General features: G+C 36.6%; 1 protein-coding gene across 1 annotated transcript in view; it reads left to right on the top strand.

Moving 5' to 3' along the window:
- Positions 1-18,989, top strand: part of LOC141336988 (sodium- and chloride-dependent GABA transporter 2-like) — a 59,523-nt gene that overhangs the window by 37,506 nt on the left and 3,028 nt on the right. Inside the window, exons 6-16 of the mRNA XM_073842708.1 lie at positions 530-711; positions 6,819-6,953; positions 8,875-9,015; positions 11,088-11,166; positions 11,275-11,407; positions 12,342-12,476; positions 12,803-12,906; positions 13,364-13,488; positions 16,227-16,339; positions 16,409-16,546; positions 17,597-17,699. Coding sequence (XP_073698809.1) covers positions 530-711; positions 6,819-6,953; positions 8,875-9,015; positions 11,088-11,166; positions 11,275-11,407; positions 12,342-12,476; positions 12,803-12,906; positions 13,364-13,488; positions 16,227-16,339; positions 16,409-16,546; positions 17,597-17,699 — 1,388 coding nt within the window. The remainder of the gene's footprint in view (positions 1-529; positions 712-6,818; positions 6,954-8,874; positions 9,016-11,087; positions 11,167-11,274; positions 11,408-12,341; positions 12,477-12,802; positions 12,907-13,363; positions 13,489-16,226; positions 16,340-16,408; positions 16,547-17,596; positions 17,700-18,989) is intronic.

Below are 18,989 nucleotides of genomic sequence, written 5' to 3' on the forward strand. Positions count from 1 at the left end.
CTACTAGCATGTCATTAGCAGGATTAGCAAGTTATTAGCATGTTATTAGCATGTTTCTAACATGATTAGCAAGTTGCTAGCATGTTTCTAGCATGATTAGCACATAATTTAAATGTCATTAGCATGACTGACAGGTTACTAGCATGTAGTTTTGAATGCTCATATCTTGTAAACGTGATTTTTGTCATTGTTTTGAAGCACACTAGCTTATAGATAACTTTAAGGCTAACATATTCATACCAAAAGCCAAAAAAACTTTCATTTTGATTTCATGGGGACTTTAAGTAGCAGATCAGTAGGATGTCTTTCTCAAGACTGGTTTCCTTAATAAACTGTTGCAGAGGATATAACTGACATGACAGCAGCCACTCCTGCTAAATGTGCTGCTCGCATTGCCATCTATTTAGGGACACTCCACCCTAAACGTGTTAGGTAACACACAAACATGAGCCCAGATGATAAATGCAGTCCGTGTGGCCAGCAGAGCGATGTTGACGTAATGTGCTGCCCCTTTGCACTGGTTCTGTAGGCGAATGCAGCCGGTCATGTGTTCGCAGGTGCGAAGGGTCAGAGGTCAAGCGGAGGACGGCCGACTGCAGGATCGCGGTCAGTGGGCCAGTAAAGCGGAGTTTCTGCTGGCTGTTGCTGGACAGATTATCGGTCTGGGTAACGTGTGGCGATTCCCGTATCTGTGCTACAAGAACGGAGGAGGTGAGAGACGGTCGGCGCTCTGGTCATGCCTTCTGTCATTAGCTTAGAACATTCATGTCATGCTTGATGCTTGATTTCACCCATATTTTCTTGATTTTCACAAATGTTATTAAAGTAAACATATTTTATAAATATATTGACCCTGGACCACAAACCCAGGTGTGTGGTTGGTTAGGATAGGACAATATTTGGCCGAGATACAACTATTTGAAAATCTGCAGTCTGAGGGTGCAAAAAAACCAAAACATTGAGAAAATCACCTTTAAAGTTGTCCAAATTAGTTTCTTAGCAATGCATATTACTAATCAAAAATTACATTTTGATCTATTTAAAGCTGAAAATCTACAAAATATCTTCATTAAGCATGATCTTAATATCCTACTGATTTTTGGCATCAAAGAAAAATTTGGGATCATTTTGACCCATACAATGTATTTTTGCCTATTGCTGCAAATATACCTGTGCTACTTAAAGGTGTTATAGAATGGAAAATTGTATTTAGCTTGGCATAGTTAAATAATAACAGTTCAGTACATGGACATGATATACCATGAGTCTCAAACGCCATCATTTCCTCCTTCTTATATAAATCTGCTGTTTGCAAAAGACCACTGAAAAATAGGTCAATTCCAACATAAACACAGACTATTACGCAATAGTCCAGATCGTTAATCGTTCCGCCACCGACATTTGCATCGCCCAATCATCAGTAACGTCAGTACATCAGTAAAATAAGGCGAGCCACTGAAGGGACATGGTTAGCTTAATGCTAGCGGTAGCCTGTTACATTGCAGTTCATAAGATTTCACTTCCTACATAAACAGAGAGATGACTGCGCTGATGATGGCCAGTGATTTACAGATCCTGAGCATCACTGACAAGCATCTGAACTTGCACTGTAAAAAATAAAAAGTTGACTCAACTTAAAATATTAAGGTAACCAGCTGCAAAGCTTTTTTGAGTTTAATGAACTTCAAGAACTAAGTTGTGCCAACTCATTTTTAAAAGGACTGGTAGTTCATTTAACTTAAACAAGTAGTTTTAGTGAACTTTTATATATGAATTGGCTCAACTTCCATCTACTAAAGTTGAATGAACTCAAAATTGCTTTGCAGCAGATTACTTTACTTTTTTAAGTTGACTCAACTTTTTATTTTTTAGAGTGTGTGTGGTAAGTTCTTGTGTCGCTGCAGTATAACGTTACACAGAGCACATGGATCACAATAGTGAGAATAAAATGTCGCGGATTCAAAACGGCAGATTCAATAAACCGCATATTAAAAGCGGCTAGAGCTCTGTAATTAAATACATATTTCCTCCATGTGCGAGCTATTGAGATGAGCAGCTCTGTGAAACAGCCAATCAGAACTGAGCTCCTCATTAATATTAATGAACCTTCCAAATAAGGCAATAACAGACCATTTCATTCTAGGAACAAATCCTAGGGTTGTAAATGGACTTGTAAAACTGTTTCTGGATCATTTTTGGCCTTTCCTATGCCATATACCTTCTATGTAGAACAATTTTAATGAAAAATATTGTATCAATGTATTCTATGGCACCTTTAAGACTTAAGACTGCTACTTAAGGTTTTGTGGTCCATGGTAATATATATAGAAATTGCCTTGGCGACCAAAGTTAACTAGATAAAAAGTTTGTCAAGGCAAACTTTAGGTTGGCTTGAGAAAGCCTAGCTTGAAAGTTTAAAGCAGCTGTAAAGGCTTAAAGTTTTTTACTTTATAAAGAAAGATTAGATAGATAGCAAGTTTTAAGCATGATTCGCAAATTGCTAGCATGTTGGTAGCATGTTTCTAACATAATTAACATGTTACTTGCATTATAGCATGTCATTAGCAAGTTGCTAGCATGTTTCTAGCATGATTAGCAGGTTACTAGCATGTCATTCGCTATGTTTCTAACATGATTAGCAAGTTTTTAGTATGTTTCTAAAATGATTAGCAAGTTGTTAACATGTTTCTAGAATAATTAGCAAGTTGCTAACATGTTTCTAGCATGATTAGCAGGTTACTAGCATGTCATTCGCACGTTTCTAACATGATTAGCAAGTTTTTATATGTTTCTAAAATGATTATCAAGTTGTTAACATGTTTCTAGAATAATTAGCAAGTTGCTAGCATGTTTCTAGCATGATTAGCAGGTTACTAGCATGTCATTCGCAAGTTTTTAGTATGTTTCTAAAATGATTAGCAAGTTGTTAACATATTTCTAGAATAATTAGCAAGTTGATAACATGTTTCTAGCATGATTAGCATTTTATTTACATGTCATTAGCATGTTGCTAGCATGATTAGAATGTAGTTAGCATGATTATAACATTTTTCTAGCATGTTTAATATGTTTCTAGCATAATTAGCAAGTTTTTAGCATGATTAGAAAGTTGCTAGCATGTTTCTAGCATGATTAGCAGGTTGTTAGCATGTTGTTAGCGTGTTTATAGCATAATTATCATGTTACTTGCATTATAGCATGTCATTAGCAAGTTGCAAGCATGTTTATAGCATGATTAGCAGGTTGTTATCATGTTGTTATTGTCATGTATCTGGTCTGTCTTCTCATCATGAACTCTTGCACACACATTCTGGACTGCAATCCCCACAAGCCACTGCTCTAATCACTGCATTCACCTGCTCTCACTTTACTGATTACTGGTCACAGCTGCACCTCATCACACTGTCTGCATTTAAGCCACTCACACACACAGCCACCTTGCGAAGTCTTATCGTTCCATATGGTCGTAATTCTAAGCGTTTCTCTCTGTGTTGGATTATCTGTGTATGACTCTGGACTGTGTACCCCGTTGACGATTCCTGCTTCCTGCCATTGCGACCATTGCCTGTCTATTGAACTGTTTCCCGGATTACCTACGTTGTTCCTGTTTTCTGGTGATTATTCTGGCCTGTTGACGATTCTAAATAAATGCTGCAAATGGATCCGCACCTCAGTCTGACTCCCTGTGACAGAAGACTTCGCCGCCAAGGATCCAGCGGCTTTATTCATCAGCCGTTCACCATGAACTCAGGAGACTGTCTAGTTCGTCTTCGCCAGAACAACCGGCCTATTGAGGAGTATGTGGCTGACTTCTGCGAACTATGTTACCGGGTAGATTTCACTGACATTTTTCTAAAGCACATTTTCTATTATGGACTGAACCAGAATTTAAAACCCAATATGCCTTTACACACCCCGCACTGGACACTTGAACAGTATATAGACTATGCTCTCCTGCTGGCCGGTTCAACATTTACTGTTGGGACTGCGGATGAGGAGCCCCACCATTTTACAGCACCCATATCACCAGAACTTTCACACATCCCATCTGTCATGCCTGGAACGGTTTCGAGCCACATCTACCAAACCGCCCAAGCCTGCAAGCAAGATGGCTGCCACGCCAGAGTCTGCAAGCAAGATGGCTGCCAAACCTGAGTCTGCACCTAAGATGGCTACCGTCAAATCAGTGACTGCGCCGCCAGAGCGCCCTCCAGTGACTGCGCCGCCAGAGCGCCCTCCAGTAACTGCGCCGCCAGAGCGCCCTCCAGTGACCGCTCGCTCAGAGCCTGCTCTTCCAGAGTCTCCGCTGGAGACGCCCAGCCCTCCTGAATCTCCGCTGGGGTCGTCCAGTTCTCCAGAGCCCGCTTCACAAGAGCGTCGTCCAGAGCCCGCTTCACAAGAGCGTCGTCCAGAGCCCGCTCCTCAAGACAGCCTTCCAGAGACTCCGCTGGTTCAGCCCAGCCTTCCAGAGACTCCGCTGGTTCCGCCCAGCCTTCCAGAGACTCCGCTGGTTCCGCCCAGCCTTCCAGAGACTCCGCTGGTTCCGCCCAGCCTTCCAGAGACTCCGCTGGTTCCGCCCAGCCTTCCAGAGCCTCCGCTGGTTCCGCCCAGCCTTCCAGAGACTCCGCTGGTTCCGCCCAGCCTTCCAGAGACTCCGCTGGTTCCGCCCAGCCTTCCAGAGACTCCGCTGGTTCCGCCAAGCCTTCCAGAGACTCCGCTGGTTCCGCCCAGCCTTCCAGAGACTCCGCTGGTTCCGCCCAGCCTTCCAGAGACTCCGCTGGTTCAGCCCAGTCTTCCAGAGCCTCCGCTGGTTCCGCCCAGCCTTCCAGAGACTCCGCTGGTTCCATCCAGTCGTCCTGAGATTCCTGTCTGCCCGGTTCTGGTCACGGAGCTCATGCATGGACTGTTCCCACCCACCCTCCCTGCTGCTCCAGTCCCGCCACCTCTGTCTCCTGACAGTCCCTCTGCTCACCCACATCCCACCTTCGGTGCAGAGGACTTGCCGTGGGACTGCCAGTCTCCATCTGTGTCCAGACTGAAGGATCCCTCACCATCACCTCCAGTCTCAGAGTCCTGGACTCCACCTCGGCCCTCCGACCCTGCGGCTCCACCCCGGCTCTGTGCTCCCTCGTCTCCGTTGTCGGCCGTCGGCCCACCAGCTCCTCCGGGCTCCATCGTCTCTCCGGCTCCGCCCCGGTCAGTCGTCGCCCCACCTTCGCCTCTGGACTCTACTCCTCCGGCTGCGCCTCGTCACTCCGTCCTGCCGGCTCTGTGGACCTCCTCCCTCCCGTGGGCACAGCCTCGATCCTCTGTCACTCCGGCTCCGCTGCGTACCTCCGGACCTCCATCTCCGCCGGGGTCGCCAGAGCCTTGGGTTCCGCCTTGGCCCTCCGGATCCTCTGTGTCGCCCAGGACCATCGACTCTCCGGTTCCGCCTCGGGCTCCACCGGCTCCACCTCCGTCGGTCGGCCCCATGCAGGAGCCAACCCTTCCTCCGCCATGGCTTCTCCCTCTGTCGGCTCAGCCTCAGTTCGTGGTTCCAGTACCCCTACATGGACCTGGCCCTCCATCCCTCCCCCTGTTCCGCCTCCGCTCCACCACCCTCCAGGTTGTATTATGTGGTTAGAGCGTCTGGAAGCCGCTCCTTGGGGAGGGGCTCTGTCATGTATCTGGTCTGTCTTCTCATCATGAACTCTTGCACACACATTCTGGACTGCAATCCCCACAAGCCACTGCTCTAATCACTGCATTCACCTGCTCTCACTTTACTGATTACTGGTCACAGCTGCACCTCATCACACTGTCTGCATTTAAGCCACTCACACACACAGCCACCTTGCGAAGTCTTATCGTTCCATATGGTCGTAATTCTAAGCGTTTCTCTCTGTGTTGGATTATCTGTGTATGACTCTGGACTGTGTACCCCGTTGACGATTCCTGCTTCCTGCCATTGCGACCATTGCCTGTCTATTGAACTGTTTCCCGGATTACCTACGTTGTTCCTGTTTTCTGGTGATTATTCTGGCCTGTTGACGATTCTAAATAAATGCTGCAAATGGATCCGCACGTCTCTGACTCTCCTTGTGACAGTTATCATGTTGTTGTCGTCTTTCTAGCATAATTAACGTTACTTGCATAATAGCATGTCATTAGCAAGTTGCTAGCATGTTTCTAGCATGAGTAGCAAGTTACTAGCATGTCATTAGCATGTTTCTAACTTGATTAGCAAGTTTCTAGCATGTCATTAGCATGTTTCTAACATGATTAGCACGTTATTTACGTCATTAGCATGACTGACAAGTTACTAGCCTGTTACTAACATGATTAGCATGTTTTAGCGTGTTTCTGGCATAATTAACATGTTACTTGCATTATAGCATGTCATTAGCAAGTTGCTAGCATGTTTCTAGCATGATAAGCAATTTACTAACATATGTCAAGAATGATTAGCATGTTGCTAACGTTTCTAACATGATTAGCACGTCATTAGCATGACTGACAAGTTACTAGCCTGTTTCTAACATGATTAGCAAGTTTTCTAGCAGTAGTATTTTCTAGTATTTTAAAAATGGAGTTGTGCAACAGTAATGCTGCTGTTTTCCTGTTTGTTTTTGTGCAGCTGCTTGAAAGCGATCTGTATACAGCGCTATAGAAACACGTGGCTTGATTTGAGTTGACTTGCGTGACTCAGCATGCTCATGTGCTGTTGTGTGTTTTGTTCATGACATCCCATAATCCTCGTGTGCGTGTGTGTGTGTGTGTGTGTGTGTGTGTGTGTGTGTGTGTGTGTGTGTGTGTGTGTGTGTGTGTGTGGACAGGTGTGTTCTTTGTGCCGTATATATTATTCCTGGTCATGTGCGGCGTTCCTCTCTTCCTGCTGGAGACGGCTCTGGGTCAGTTCACCAGTTTAGGAGGAGTCGGCGCCTGGATGAAAATCTGCCCGCTGTTTGCAGGTTTCAATCGTTTAAAGTAGTCGCATGCAGAAATTACCATCCTCTCATCAACTCATTACCCTTAGGATGGTCTAAACCTCTTTGATTTCTATTTATTCGTGGAAAATGTCAAGCTACAAACAGCAGTGAAGTCCATATGACTCATGCATTTTATTCCAAAACTTCTATGATATTTAAATTTTAGTTAGTTAAAGTTTTTGTAATTTTGTTTTGTGTTTTTGTGTTTTTTAAATATGTATAGTTTAATATATACATATAGATATATATATACATAGATAGATAGATAGATAGATATAGATATAGATATTGATATATATATATATATATATATATATATATATATATATATATATATATATATATATATATACAGTATAGATATTGATATAGATATAGATAGATAGATAGATAGATAGATATTATTATTTATTTTATTTTTAGGTATTTTAATACTTCAAGTGAAACTATTCAAAAAGCGAAAAGTTGCTTTGGCAAATAGCTGAAATAAAATAAACTTAAAGTTTTTTTTTTTTTTTTTATTGTTTATACTCCAAATTTTAGTTAAAGTTTATTTTATTTTAAGGATGCTTTGTGTTATTTCAGTGTTATTTTAGTTTTTATTGATATTTTGATTTAGTTTTATTTTTCAATTGTATTTAATCAATTTAATTAAGAAAAATATTTTGTTATGTAATTAGCTTATTTTATTTCAGCCAAAAAATAATAATTAATTAATTAAAATGTATTATTTGCAATCATTTTTCTTAATATTACTTTTTTCTGTATTTTTGATTAAATAAATAGAATTTTAATGAAGAAAAAAACATTAAAAACTTATATATTACATATATATATATATATATATATATATATATATATATATATATATATATATACTGCTGCTCAAAAGTTTGGGATCACTAAGATTCTTTTTATTTAAAAAAAAGTCTCTTATGCTAATCAAAGTTCCATTTATTTAATCAAACATACAAAAAAGTAATATTAAGAAATATTATTGCAATTCAAAATAACAGTTTACTTTATACTTTAACATATAATTTATTTCTGTGATGTAAAGCTGAATTTCCTTATGATACTTCATTGTAATACTGTTTTCAGGATTCTTTGATGAATAAAAAGTTTAAAAGAACAGCATTTATTCAAAAATCTTTTCTAACAATATACGTCTTTATCACTTTTTTCACTATCACTAAATCTACAGATCACTAAATTTACAGACAAAAGAAAGAAAGAAAAACAAATGACTGACCCCAAACTTTGAAAGGTAGTGTATATTGTTACAAAAGATTTCTATTTTAAATAAATGCTGTTCTTTTTGACATTTTATTTATCAAAGAATCCGGAAAAAAAGCATCACAGGTTGCATCACAGGAATAAATTCTATTTTAAAGTATAACGGAATAAAAAGCCACTATTTTAAATTGCAATAATATTTCAGTTTTATTTTTTTCTTCTGTACTTTCAATCTAATAAATGCAGCCTTGGTGAGCAGAAAAGTCTCCTTTAAAAAGCATTAAAAATCTTGCTGATCCCAAACTTTTGAGTGGCAGTGTTTTTAACTATATATAAACAGTAGTCAACATTTTAAGTGGATCAAAAAAGTGAATCAAAGTTGGTTTTAGTACCACTTTGATGAAAGGTTTTGATCCACTTCATATGTTGACTAATATATATATATATATAGTTAGAAACAGACCCAAAATCTTCCACATTTCATTCACACATCCACATTTTTTTAAACTTTATGTGGTCATAAATCTGTCCGCATGCGTTAGTGTGTTTGTTTGATTTTATTTGTGAATGCCACTTTCTGTATTGAATTTGTGCATTAAGATTTTAGATTTATCTTTGATTTGTTTATTTTCTATGTGGCTGTGATTAGATTGTTCTGTTATTTCAGGTCTGGGTTTCGCCAGTCAGATGATGATCTTACACAGCTGTGTGTATTATATCGTTATTCTGGCCTGGGCTCTTTTCTACCTGTGCAGCAGCTTCCAGACACCGCTTCCTTGGTCACACTGCAACAACACCTGGAACACAGGTGAAAAACACTCATCCCATGCACACACACACACACACACACACACACTGTACATCACCATCCCGTCACTTCCCTGCAGATCCAGGCCGTTCCTCCAGTATTTCAGTGCGCTCACATCATCCGTGTGCTCATACGAGAGTAGCGGGCCAAGATTTAGGCCAAATTTTGGCCCAGTTCGTTTCCATTATCCAAATATCTTGACAGTCAGGACTGAACTCCAGAGATGTGCTCATTCCCCACCCATAGAGCACATCACACAGCAGAGAGCACGTCCACACTCTAAAAACTCGAATAGCACTTTTTCCAGCCACAATTTTGTGGCTTTTAATCTACGTCTGTTTTTTTTTTTTTAAATGACCTTAAAGTGTATTTTAAAGTCATTGGGTTAGTATAAGATGGGATACATATGTATAAACTTCACAAAACACTAAATATTTAAAATCTGAGTTACATACAGCTTATAGACACAACACATAGAAACACAAAGAATCCATAATATGTGAATGAATATAAGTAAATATAATATGAGTAAATATAAGAGTGAGTGAATGAATGAATAAATAAATGCATGGAATGTTACAATAAAAATGTAAATTGCATTGAAATGTACGCATGCATCTGCAAATACATAAATCATCACATGCACCAGGAAATGTTGCAATGAAAACATGAAAGTACATTGAAATAAAACCATAAGTAAATAAATAAATGCATGATGGAATGTTGCAATAAAAAATAATTGCATTGAAGTGGAAGCATGTATGTATACATAAATAAATAAATATATAAATAACTCATTAAATACATCATGGAATGTTGCGATAAAAACATAAAAGTGCATTGAAATGTAAGCATGCATGCATTCAAAAATAAATCATTAAGTGCATCTTGAAGTGCCACAATGGAAATATAAAAGAGCATTGAAATATAAGAGTGAATGAATGAATAAATAAATAAATGCATCATGGAATGTTGCAATAAAAATGTAAATTGCACTGAAATGTAAGCATACATGTATGCAAATACATGAATCATTAAATGCACCAGGGAATGTTGCAATGAAAACATAAAAATGCATTGAAATATAAACATGCATAAGTAAACAAATAAATGCATCATGAAATGTGTGTTTTGTGGCTTTTAATCCATGTCTGTTCTTTTTTTAAATGACCTTAAAGTGTATTTTAAAATCATTGTGTAGAGTATAAGATGGGATACATATGTATAAACTATAATAAAATATTTTAAATTTGAGCTTATAAACAGTGTATTTTAAAAATTATAGATTTTTTATTTATGCCAAAAATCATTAGGATATTAGGTAATCTTAATGTTCCATTAAGATATTTTGTAAATTTCCTATTGTAAATATATCAAAACTTGATTTTGATTAGTAATATGCATTGCTAAGAACTTCATTTTGACAACTTTAAAGGCGATTTTTTTTGCACCCTCAGATTCCAGATATTTAAATAGTTGTATCTCTGCCAAATATTGTCCTATCCTAACAAATCATACATGGAAAGTTTATTTATTCAGCTTTCAGGTGATGTATAAATCTCAATTTTTCTTTTTTAAATGTGACCCTTATGACTGGTTTCGTGGTCCAGGTTCACATATATACAAAACATTCTCAATTCTCCTATGGCTTTATGATCTATTTAAGCAGATATGGTTTTCAAGGTGCTCTATTTATATGTATTTTAATATATTTGTAATAATTTACTCATAAAATGCCATTACCAAACAAATGTCACAAATCTTACCTGTCTCTGTCACAATATTTATTACCCAATCAGAAATGCTCTCTGTCTGTCAGTCACTGTGTTTGCTGGTATCGGATTGGCTGACATGCATTTAATGGCAGGGTCTTAGAAAGACTTATTCCACACTGATTTTTTCACATTGAAATGCAAATTTGAGCTAAATTTGAACCATTAGCATCTTGACAGCACATGGATCTAGATTTATATTCATTTCCTTCATCCAAGGTATAAACACTGAGAAAGATGAGTACATAAGTGCAATCATGGGTATAATAGTGTAAATGTGTTGTGTTGTGTCTCCTCTAGACTCCTGCGTGGGGTTTGATGGACACAACATGAGAAATCTCTCTGAAAACGCCACATCCCCAGTCATTGAGTTTTGGGAGTGAGTGTCTGGTATGAACCCACGGCAGTGATTTGAAGGGTCTGCTGGTGTGTTGAGTGTTTGAGTGTTTGTGAGTGAGTGAGTGAGTGAGTGTGTGTCTCTCTCCAGGCATGAGGTGTTGGATCTGTCTGCTAGTGTGGATCATTTGGGCTCAGTGAACTGGCGTCTGGCCCTGTGTCTGCTGCTCGTGTGGATCGTCTGCTATTTCTGTGTCTGGAAAGGAGTCAAATCCACCGGCAAGGTAAATGGAGTAAGTGCTGCCAGTTTTTATACCATAAGATGAGAGAAGATGGTCCTTTATAGCCCTTATGCCAGAGTGCAATAAATCTGAGGCATATAATAGGCTTTGATGTTTCAACTCATCTAGGAGTGAATATAAACTTTAAAAACTTTTCTAAACAACAAAATTGAATAAAAATATAGATAAATTGTTAAATGCATCAAGGAATGTTGCACAAAAAAAACATAAAAGTGCATTGAAATATAAGCATGAATGAATGAATGAATGAATGAATGCATCGTAGAATGTTCCAATAAAAATATAAATTGCATTTAAATGTAGGCATGCATGTATGCAAATTCATTAATTATTAAATGCATCAGGGAATGTTGCAATTAAAACAAATTGCATTGAAAAATAAGCATGCTTGTATGCATAAATAAATAAATATATATATATATATATATATATATATATATATATATATAACTTATTAAATACATCATGGAATGTTGCAATTAAACTGTAAAAGTTAATAGAAACATGCATGCATGCATAAATAAATAAATAAATAAGGTGGGAAATACATTCATTGAGAATTTCATGAAAAATAGGTGTGACAATATTAATTTCAAAGGCATACTATGTCGTAATTCAGGTAAAGTTGCATTTAACTTCTTTTTTTACTTACATTTCAATGTGTGTATATTTAATGATTGCAGCATGTCATTATTTATTTAGTTTAGTTTGTTGTCCTTTACATTTTATTTCAAGGTGTACTTTATGGCATAATGGCATAATTCCTTTTTTACATCAAAAAAATAAAGAAATGTATTTCACAGCTTATTTATGCACAATTTATCAAATTTTATTTTTCATTTATTTATATCAAAATTCCATGTATTTAACACTTTTAGTATATTTTTATTTGTTTAATTTATGTCGTGTTGTGTAGGTTGTGTATGTCACAGCCACCTTCCCGTACGTGATGCTGCTGGTGTTGTTGATTCGTGGCGTTTCTCTCCCCGGTGCTGTGGACGGGATCGTTTATTACCTGAAACCTAACCACACGCGGCTGATGGACCCACAGGTACCGCAGCGTCACATGATCACCTCTGAACACATATGACCTTTACATCTGAACACGCATTCATCTTCACTAACACTTCTGAGCATAAAAAATAATCAAGAAGTTATCAGGTTGCATTTGAATTGTTATTAAAAAATGTGTGATGCTTTGCTTTGTTCAGTTTTTAATGTGTAGAGGAAAAATTGGAGAGAAGTTCTTTAATCAGTGACTAAAGTTTATTTTTGAAGCTGCTTAATAAAAGACAGAGATAAAGTTTATAGTATAGACTGTACTAATATGCTCAGCATGAAGTCCAGGCTGTGTGTTTGTCTCTCTGTGTCTGTCAGGTATGGATGGACGCTGGGACTCAGATCTTCTTCTCATATGGCATTTGTCTTGGAAGTCTTACGGCTCTCGGCAGCTACAACAAATTCAACAACGACTGTTACAAGTGTGTATTTTCTCACACCACCATCAAAACAATGATGACTTTCCTAATTCATTTCCTGGCCTGATTCATTTACATGTATGCATTTGTCAAACGCTCTTATCAAAAGTAATTTACGTTGCATTAAATGTATACATTTTATTACTTAATGCTTTCACTGGGAATTATAGTTTTTATTTTTTTATTTTCATTGTAATTTTAATTTCATGTGGTTTTGTCATTTTTACTATTTTTTTTATATATATATTTCCAAATTGTTTTAAATAATTTTTATTTTACTTTAAGTTTGTTTTATTTTATTCAAATCAAAGTATTCATTTCATTTTTCATCTCATATATTTAGGCTATATTAAATTCTTTTTTGAGCAATTTCATTTTTAAAAAGGTTCAGATCTGCATGTTATTTTCTCAGGTCAGCTGCATGTGATCAGTAATAAACGTGAATGGGTTTCTGTTTCAGGGATTGTTTCAGACTGTGTCTCCTCAACAGCAGCACCAGTTTCATCGCAGGATTCGCCATTTTCTCCGTACTGGGCTTCATGGCACAGGAGCAGGGAGTGGATATCGCAGACGTGGCGCAGTCTGGTAAAAAACACGATCGTTTGGGTTCTGATGGAAATCAGAAATGCCTGTTCACAATCATCCACATCCCAGCTAACACAAATAGAGTATTTTGTAAAAACATTTTTCTTACATCTCCATTAAGTTCTGAGAATGTTATTTCTGAATGTTCTCTAAACATCCAGCTCTTTAAATGTTTAAAAATGTTTAGTTTTTTTCTTTGTATGCAACATAAGGAACATAAAAGTGCACTGAAACATAAGCATTCATCCATAAATAAATAAGGCATGAAATGCATTCATTTAGATTTGCATGTAAAATAGGTGTGACAATATTCTTTTCAAAGGCATATATTATGTCCTATGTCAGGTTGCATTTATTTAGTTTTTTACTCACTTTTCAATGTGCTTATATTTAATGATTGCAACATGTCATTGTATATTTATTTAGTTTATGATGTGTTGCTTTAGTTGTTGTCCTCTACATTTTATTTCAAGATGTACTTTTTTAATGTTTTGCGAACATTAGGGGAACATTCCATTGTATCATTTTGCACACATTATGGGAATGTTACTTTTGAAACATTCTGTTACATTTAAAAAAATGTTAGATGATTGTCCAACTGAAATGTTTCTAAAAAGTGTTCCATTAACAATGAATAAATAAAATGTTTGTGCTAACATTTGAAAACATTATTAAAGAGCAGATGACATTGAATGAACACTGTTGAATTACTGTTACTAGAAGAATGTTTGCTCATAACGTTAAGAGAACCTTGACAGAACATTTTCTGTTAGCTGTTATCCCACTCTTCTATAAAACCCTTACACTGCAAAACATGCTTTTCATACCTAGATTTTTTTTGTCTTGTTTCCAGCCAAAATGTCTAAAAGTTCTTAAATCAAGAAGGATTTTCTAAACAAGTAAAAATATTTTCTTGTTTTCAGAAAAAAAACAAGTCAAAATGAAGTGCGTTTTTACTTGAAACAAGCTAAATAATCTGCCAATGGGGTAAGCAAATAAATTTCAATTTCAAACAGAAAACAAGATTATTTTTTCTTACCCCAGTGGCAGATTATTTAGCTTGTTTTAAGCAAAAACACACTTAATTTTGACTTGTTTTTTCTGTATACAAGAAAATATTTATCTAGAAAATCCTTATTGATTTAAGAACTTTTAGATATTTTGTCTGGAAATGGTTCAGGTCATACTTAGAAGGGAGAGGCTATTATGTGAGTATAGGAGAACATAAGTCTAAGTGGACGTCCATGACATGCGGAGTCCCACAAGGCTCAATTCTAGCACCTCTGTTGTTCAGCCTGTATATGCTCCCACTAAGTCAAATAATGAGAAAGAACCAAATTGCATATCACAGCTATGCAGATGATACCCAGATTTACCTAGCCTTATCGCCAAATGACTACAGCCCCATTGACTCTCTCTGCCAATGCATTGATGAAATTAACAGTTGGATGTGCCAAAACTTTTTACAGTTAAACAAGGAGAAAACGGAAGTCATTGCATTTGGAAACAAAGATGAAGTTCATAAGGTAAATGCGTACCTTGACACTAGGGGTCAAAAAACAAAAAATCAAGTCAAGAATCTGGGTGTGATTCTGGAGTCAGACCTCAGTTTCAGTAGCCATGTCAAAGCAGTAACTAAATCAGCATACTATCATCTTAAAAACATTGCAAGAATTAGATGTTTTGTTTCCCGTCAAGATTTGGAGAAACTTGTTCATGCCTTTATCACCAGCAGGGTGGACTATTGTAATGGTCTCCTCACCGGCCTTCCCAAGAAGACCATTAGACAGCTGCAGCTCATACAGAACGCTGCTGCCAGGATTCTGACTAGAACCAGAAAATCAGAGCATATTACACCAGTCCTTAGGTCCTTACACTGGCTTCCAGTTATGTTTAGGATAGATTTTAAAGTACTTTTACTTGTTTATAAAGCACTCAATGGCCTAGGACCTACATACATTGCAGATATGCTCACTGAATATAAACCTAACAGACAACTCAGATCACTAGGATCGAGTCAGTTAGTAATATCAAGGGTTCACACAAAACAAGGGGAATCCGCTTTTAGCTATTATGCCGCCCGCAGTTGGAATCAGCTTCCAGAAGAGATCAGATGTGCTAATACATTAGCCACATTTAAATGCAGACTCAAAACTCACCTGTTCAGTTGTGCATTTATTGAATGAGCACTGTGCTACGTCCGAACAGTTTGCATTATTTTATGTATAATCATTTTACTGTATTAATTAATTTGAAATCATTTTTTTTAAATCATCTTAAATGTTCTTAATTTTGTTTTTATTGTTGTGATTATTATTTTAAATTTTTATGCTATTGTGATTTTAATTCCTTTTTATGTACAGCACTTTGAATTACCATTGTGTATGAAATGTGCTATATAAATAAACTTGCCTTGCCTTGCCTTGCCTTGCCTTGCCTTGGAAACAAGACAAAAAAAAACATTTTTTTTTTGCAGTGTACAACATTTCATTCTAAAAACTTGCAAAAATATATTGTTTTCTGTCTGTTCTAAGTATTTTCTGAATTTTGAATTATTACATTTGACTTTAATATGAGAAAAAAAGAAAATAATTTTTACTCGTCTAGAAAATCCTTCCTGATTTAAGAATTTTTAGATAGTTTGGCTGGAACAAGACAAAAAATCTAGGTAAGAAAAGCAATTTTTGCAGTGTATCTATTGACATCACTGTCCTGCGGTGCCTGTGTGTCTCATTCAGGTCCTGGTCTGGCGTTCATAGCGTATCCGCGGGCCGTGTCCATGATGCCTGTGCCGCAGCTGTGGGCCGTGTGTTTCTTCCTCATGATCCTGATGTTGGGTTTGGACACTCAGGTGTGTTGTGACTCTCATCTGTGTCTACTGTGAGTTCAGCACTGCTGATCGCTCTCTTTGTGCGTTTAGTTCGTCAGTCTGGAGGCGCTGATGATGTCCGTGTCGGATCTATATCCCGAATTTGTCCGCAGACGTCACCGGCGTGAGATTCTGCTCCTGCTCGTCTGCTCCCTCTGCTTCCTGATTGGACTTCTGATGATGACGCCGGTGAGACATTTCACTCACACTGCAAAAAATGCTTTTCTCACTTAGATTTTTTTTGTCTCATTTCCAGCCAAAATATCAACAACAACAAAAAATCTTAAATTAAGAAGGATTTTCTAGATGAGTAAAAATCATTTTCTTGTTTTCAGAAAAAAACAAGTCAAAATTAAGTGAGCTTTTGCTTAGAACAAGCTAAATAATCTGCCAATGGGGTAAAAAAAAAATCTTATTTCAAACAGAAATCTAAATTATTTTTCTTAGCCCACTGGCAGATTATTTTGCTTGTTTCAAGCAAACACGCACTCAATTTTGACTTGTTTCTTCTAAAAACAAGACAATTTTTACTTATCTAAAAAAATCCTTCTTAATTTAAGAATTTTAGATAATTTGGCTAGAAACAAGACAAAAAATCTAAGTAAGAAAATAATTTTTTGCAGTGCAGATCCCCTTATATACAGTATATGACTTTTTTTTTTTTAAGAAATTCATCATTTAAATACATTGAATTGATCAAAAGTGATAGTAAAGACATTTTTAATCTTACAAAAGATTTCTATTTCAAATAAATGCTGTTCATCTGTGAATCCTGAAAAATAAAACGTGTGACATTTCCACAAAAATATTGGGCAGCACAAGTGTTTTCAACATTGATAATAATCAGAAATGTTTGTTGAGCAAAAATCTCTATATTAGAATGATTTCTGAAGGATCTTGTGACACTGAGGACTGGAGTAATGATGCTGAAAATGCAGCTTTGATCACAGAAATAAATTACATTTTAAAATAGATTCACATAGAAAACAGCTATTCTGAATTGTAATAATATTTCACAATTTTGACTGTATTTTTATCTAAATGCAGTCTTGGTGAGCAGATAGAGATCTTAATTCCTACTCAGTCAGATCAGTCTGTCATCTGATGATGAAGGTGTGTGTATCGCTGTCTTCCTCTCTGTGTGTGTGTGTGTGTGTGTGTGTGTGTGTGTGTGTGTGTGTGTGTGTGTGTGTGTGTGTGTGTGTGTGTGTGTGTGTGTGTGTGTGTGTGTGTGTTCAGGGAGGCCTGTATGTGTTTCAGATCTATGATCATTTCTCCTGCAGTGGAGCCAGTCTGCTGCTGCTGTCCGTCTGTCAGTCTGTGGCCATTGGATGGATCTACGGTACAAACACACACACAAACACACAATAGACCATGTTTTATAAGTTTATTCCATTGGTATAATGTTTTTTCTACTTCTCAAACTGTATTCTGTTTATTTTATTGTAAAATTATTTATTTTCTTACCCTAACTATGAACCTAAACCTACCCCTCTCACAAAACTACTGGCTAGTTTAGACTCTCAAAACATTTCATTCTGTGTGATTTATAAGCTTTTTTTTCTCAGAGGGACCAAAAAATGTCCCCACAAGGTTAAAATAAAATACTGGTGGTGACATTTGTTCCTCATAATGTAGAGAATACCAGCACACACACACACACACACACTTATTAATATCACATCAGTATCAATAGCTGCTTTAAATAGTTCGCTGACAATCTGATACCATCATTTAACCATTTATAAGGGACAGCATGTGTACATACAGCTGCAGTCCAACTCACATTTACAGTAATGACAAAAAGGTTTGCATTGATGCAATGATATTTTGCAGGAAAAAGGTCTTATAAAATAATATCTTATTTTTTTGTTATATATAGTTATAAATGAAGAAATATTGTTGTATTTTAAGGGAAAAATCTGCATATTAAAGATGAAAATGTCTCAATATCTGCGAGTTCATACATACACTGCCCCTCAAAACTTTGGGATCAGTAAGCCTTGTAATGTTTTTTATGCTCATCAATCAAGGCTGCATTTATTTGAATAAAAATACAGAAAAAAAATGTAATATTGCAAAAAGTTATTACAAAATAAAATTATGGTTCTTATATTAATGTACTTTAAAATATAATTTATTCCTGTGATGCATTTTATTCCTGTGATTTAATTTTTATCAGCTTTTACTCCAGTTTTAAGTGCCACATGGTTCTTCAGAAATCATTCTTATATGCTGATTTATTATTAGAATTATCATTGTTGGAAACAGTTGTGCTGCCAAATATTTTTTTAGAACCTGTGATTTTTTTATCTTTCTTTTCTCTTTTGATGAATAACAAGTTAAAAAGAACAGTATTTATTTCTTAAAAAAAAAAAAAAAAAAAAGATGACCTCAAACTTTTGAACAGTAGTGCATATTGTTAGAAAACCTTTCTATTTTAAATAAATGCTGTTCTTTTCAACATTTTAGTAGGTTCCAAAAATATTAAGCAGCACAACTGTATCCAACATTGATAAATCAGTATATTAGAATGATTTCTGAAGGATCATGTGACACTGAAGACTGCAGTAATGATGCTGAAAATTCAGCTTTGCATCACAGGAATAAATTACATTTTAAAATATATTCA

Source organism: Garra rufa, chromosome 6 (assembly GCF_049309525.1).
Source record: "Garra rufa chromosome 6, GarRuf1.0, whole genome shotgun sequence".
In the NCBI taxonomy this organism is placed as follows: Eukaryota; Metazoa; Chordata; class Actinopteri; order Cypriniformes; family Cyprinidae; genus Garra; species Garra rufa.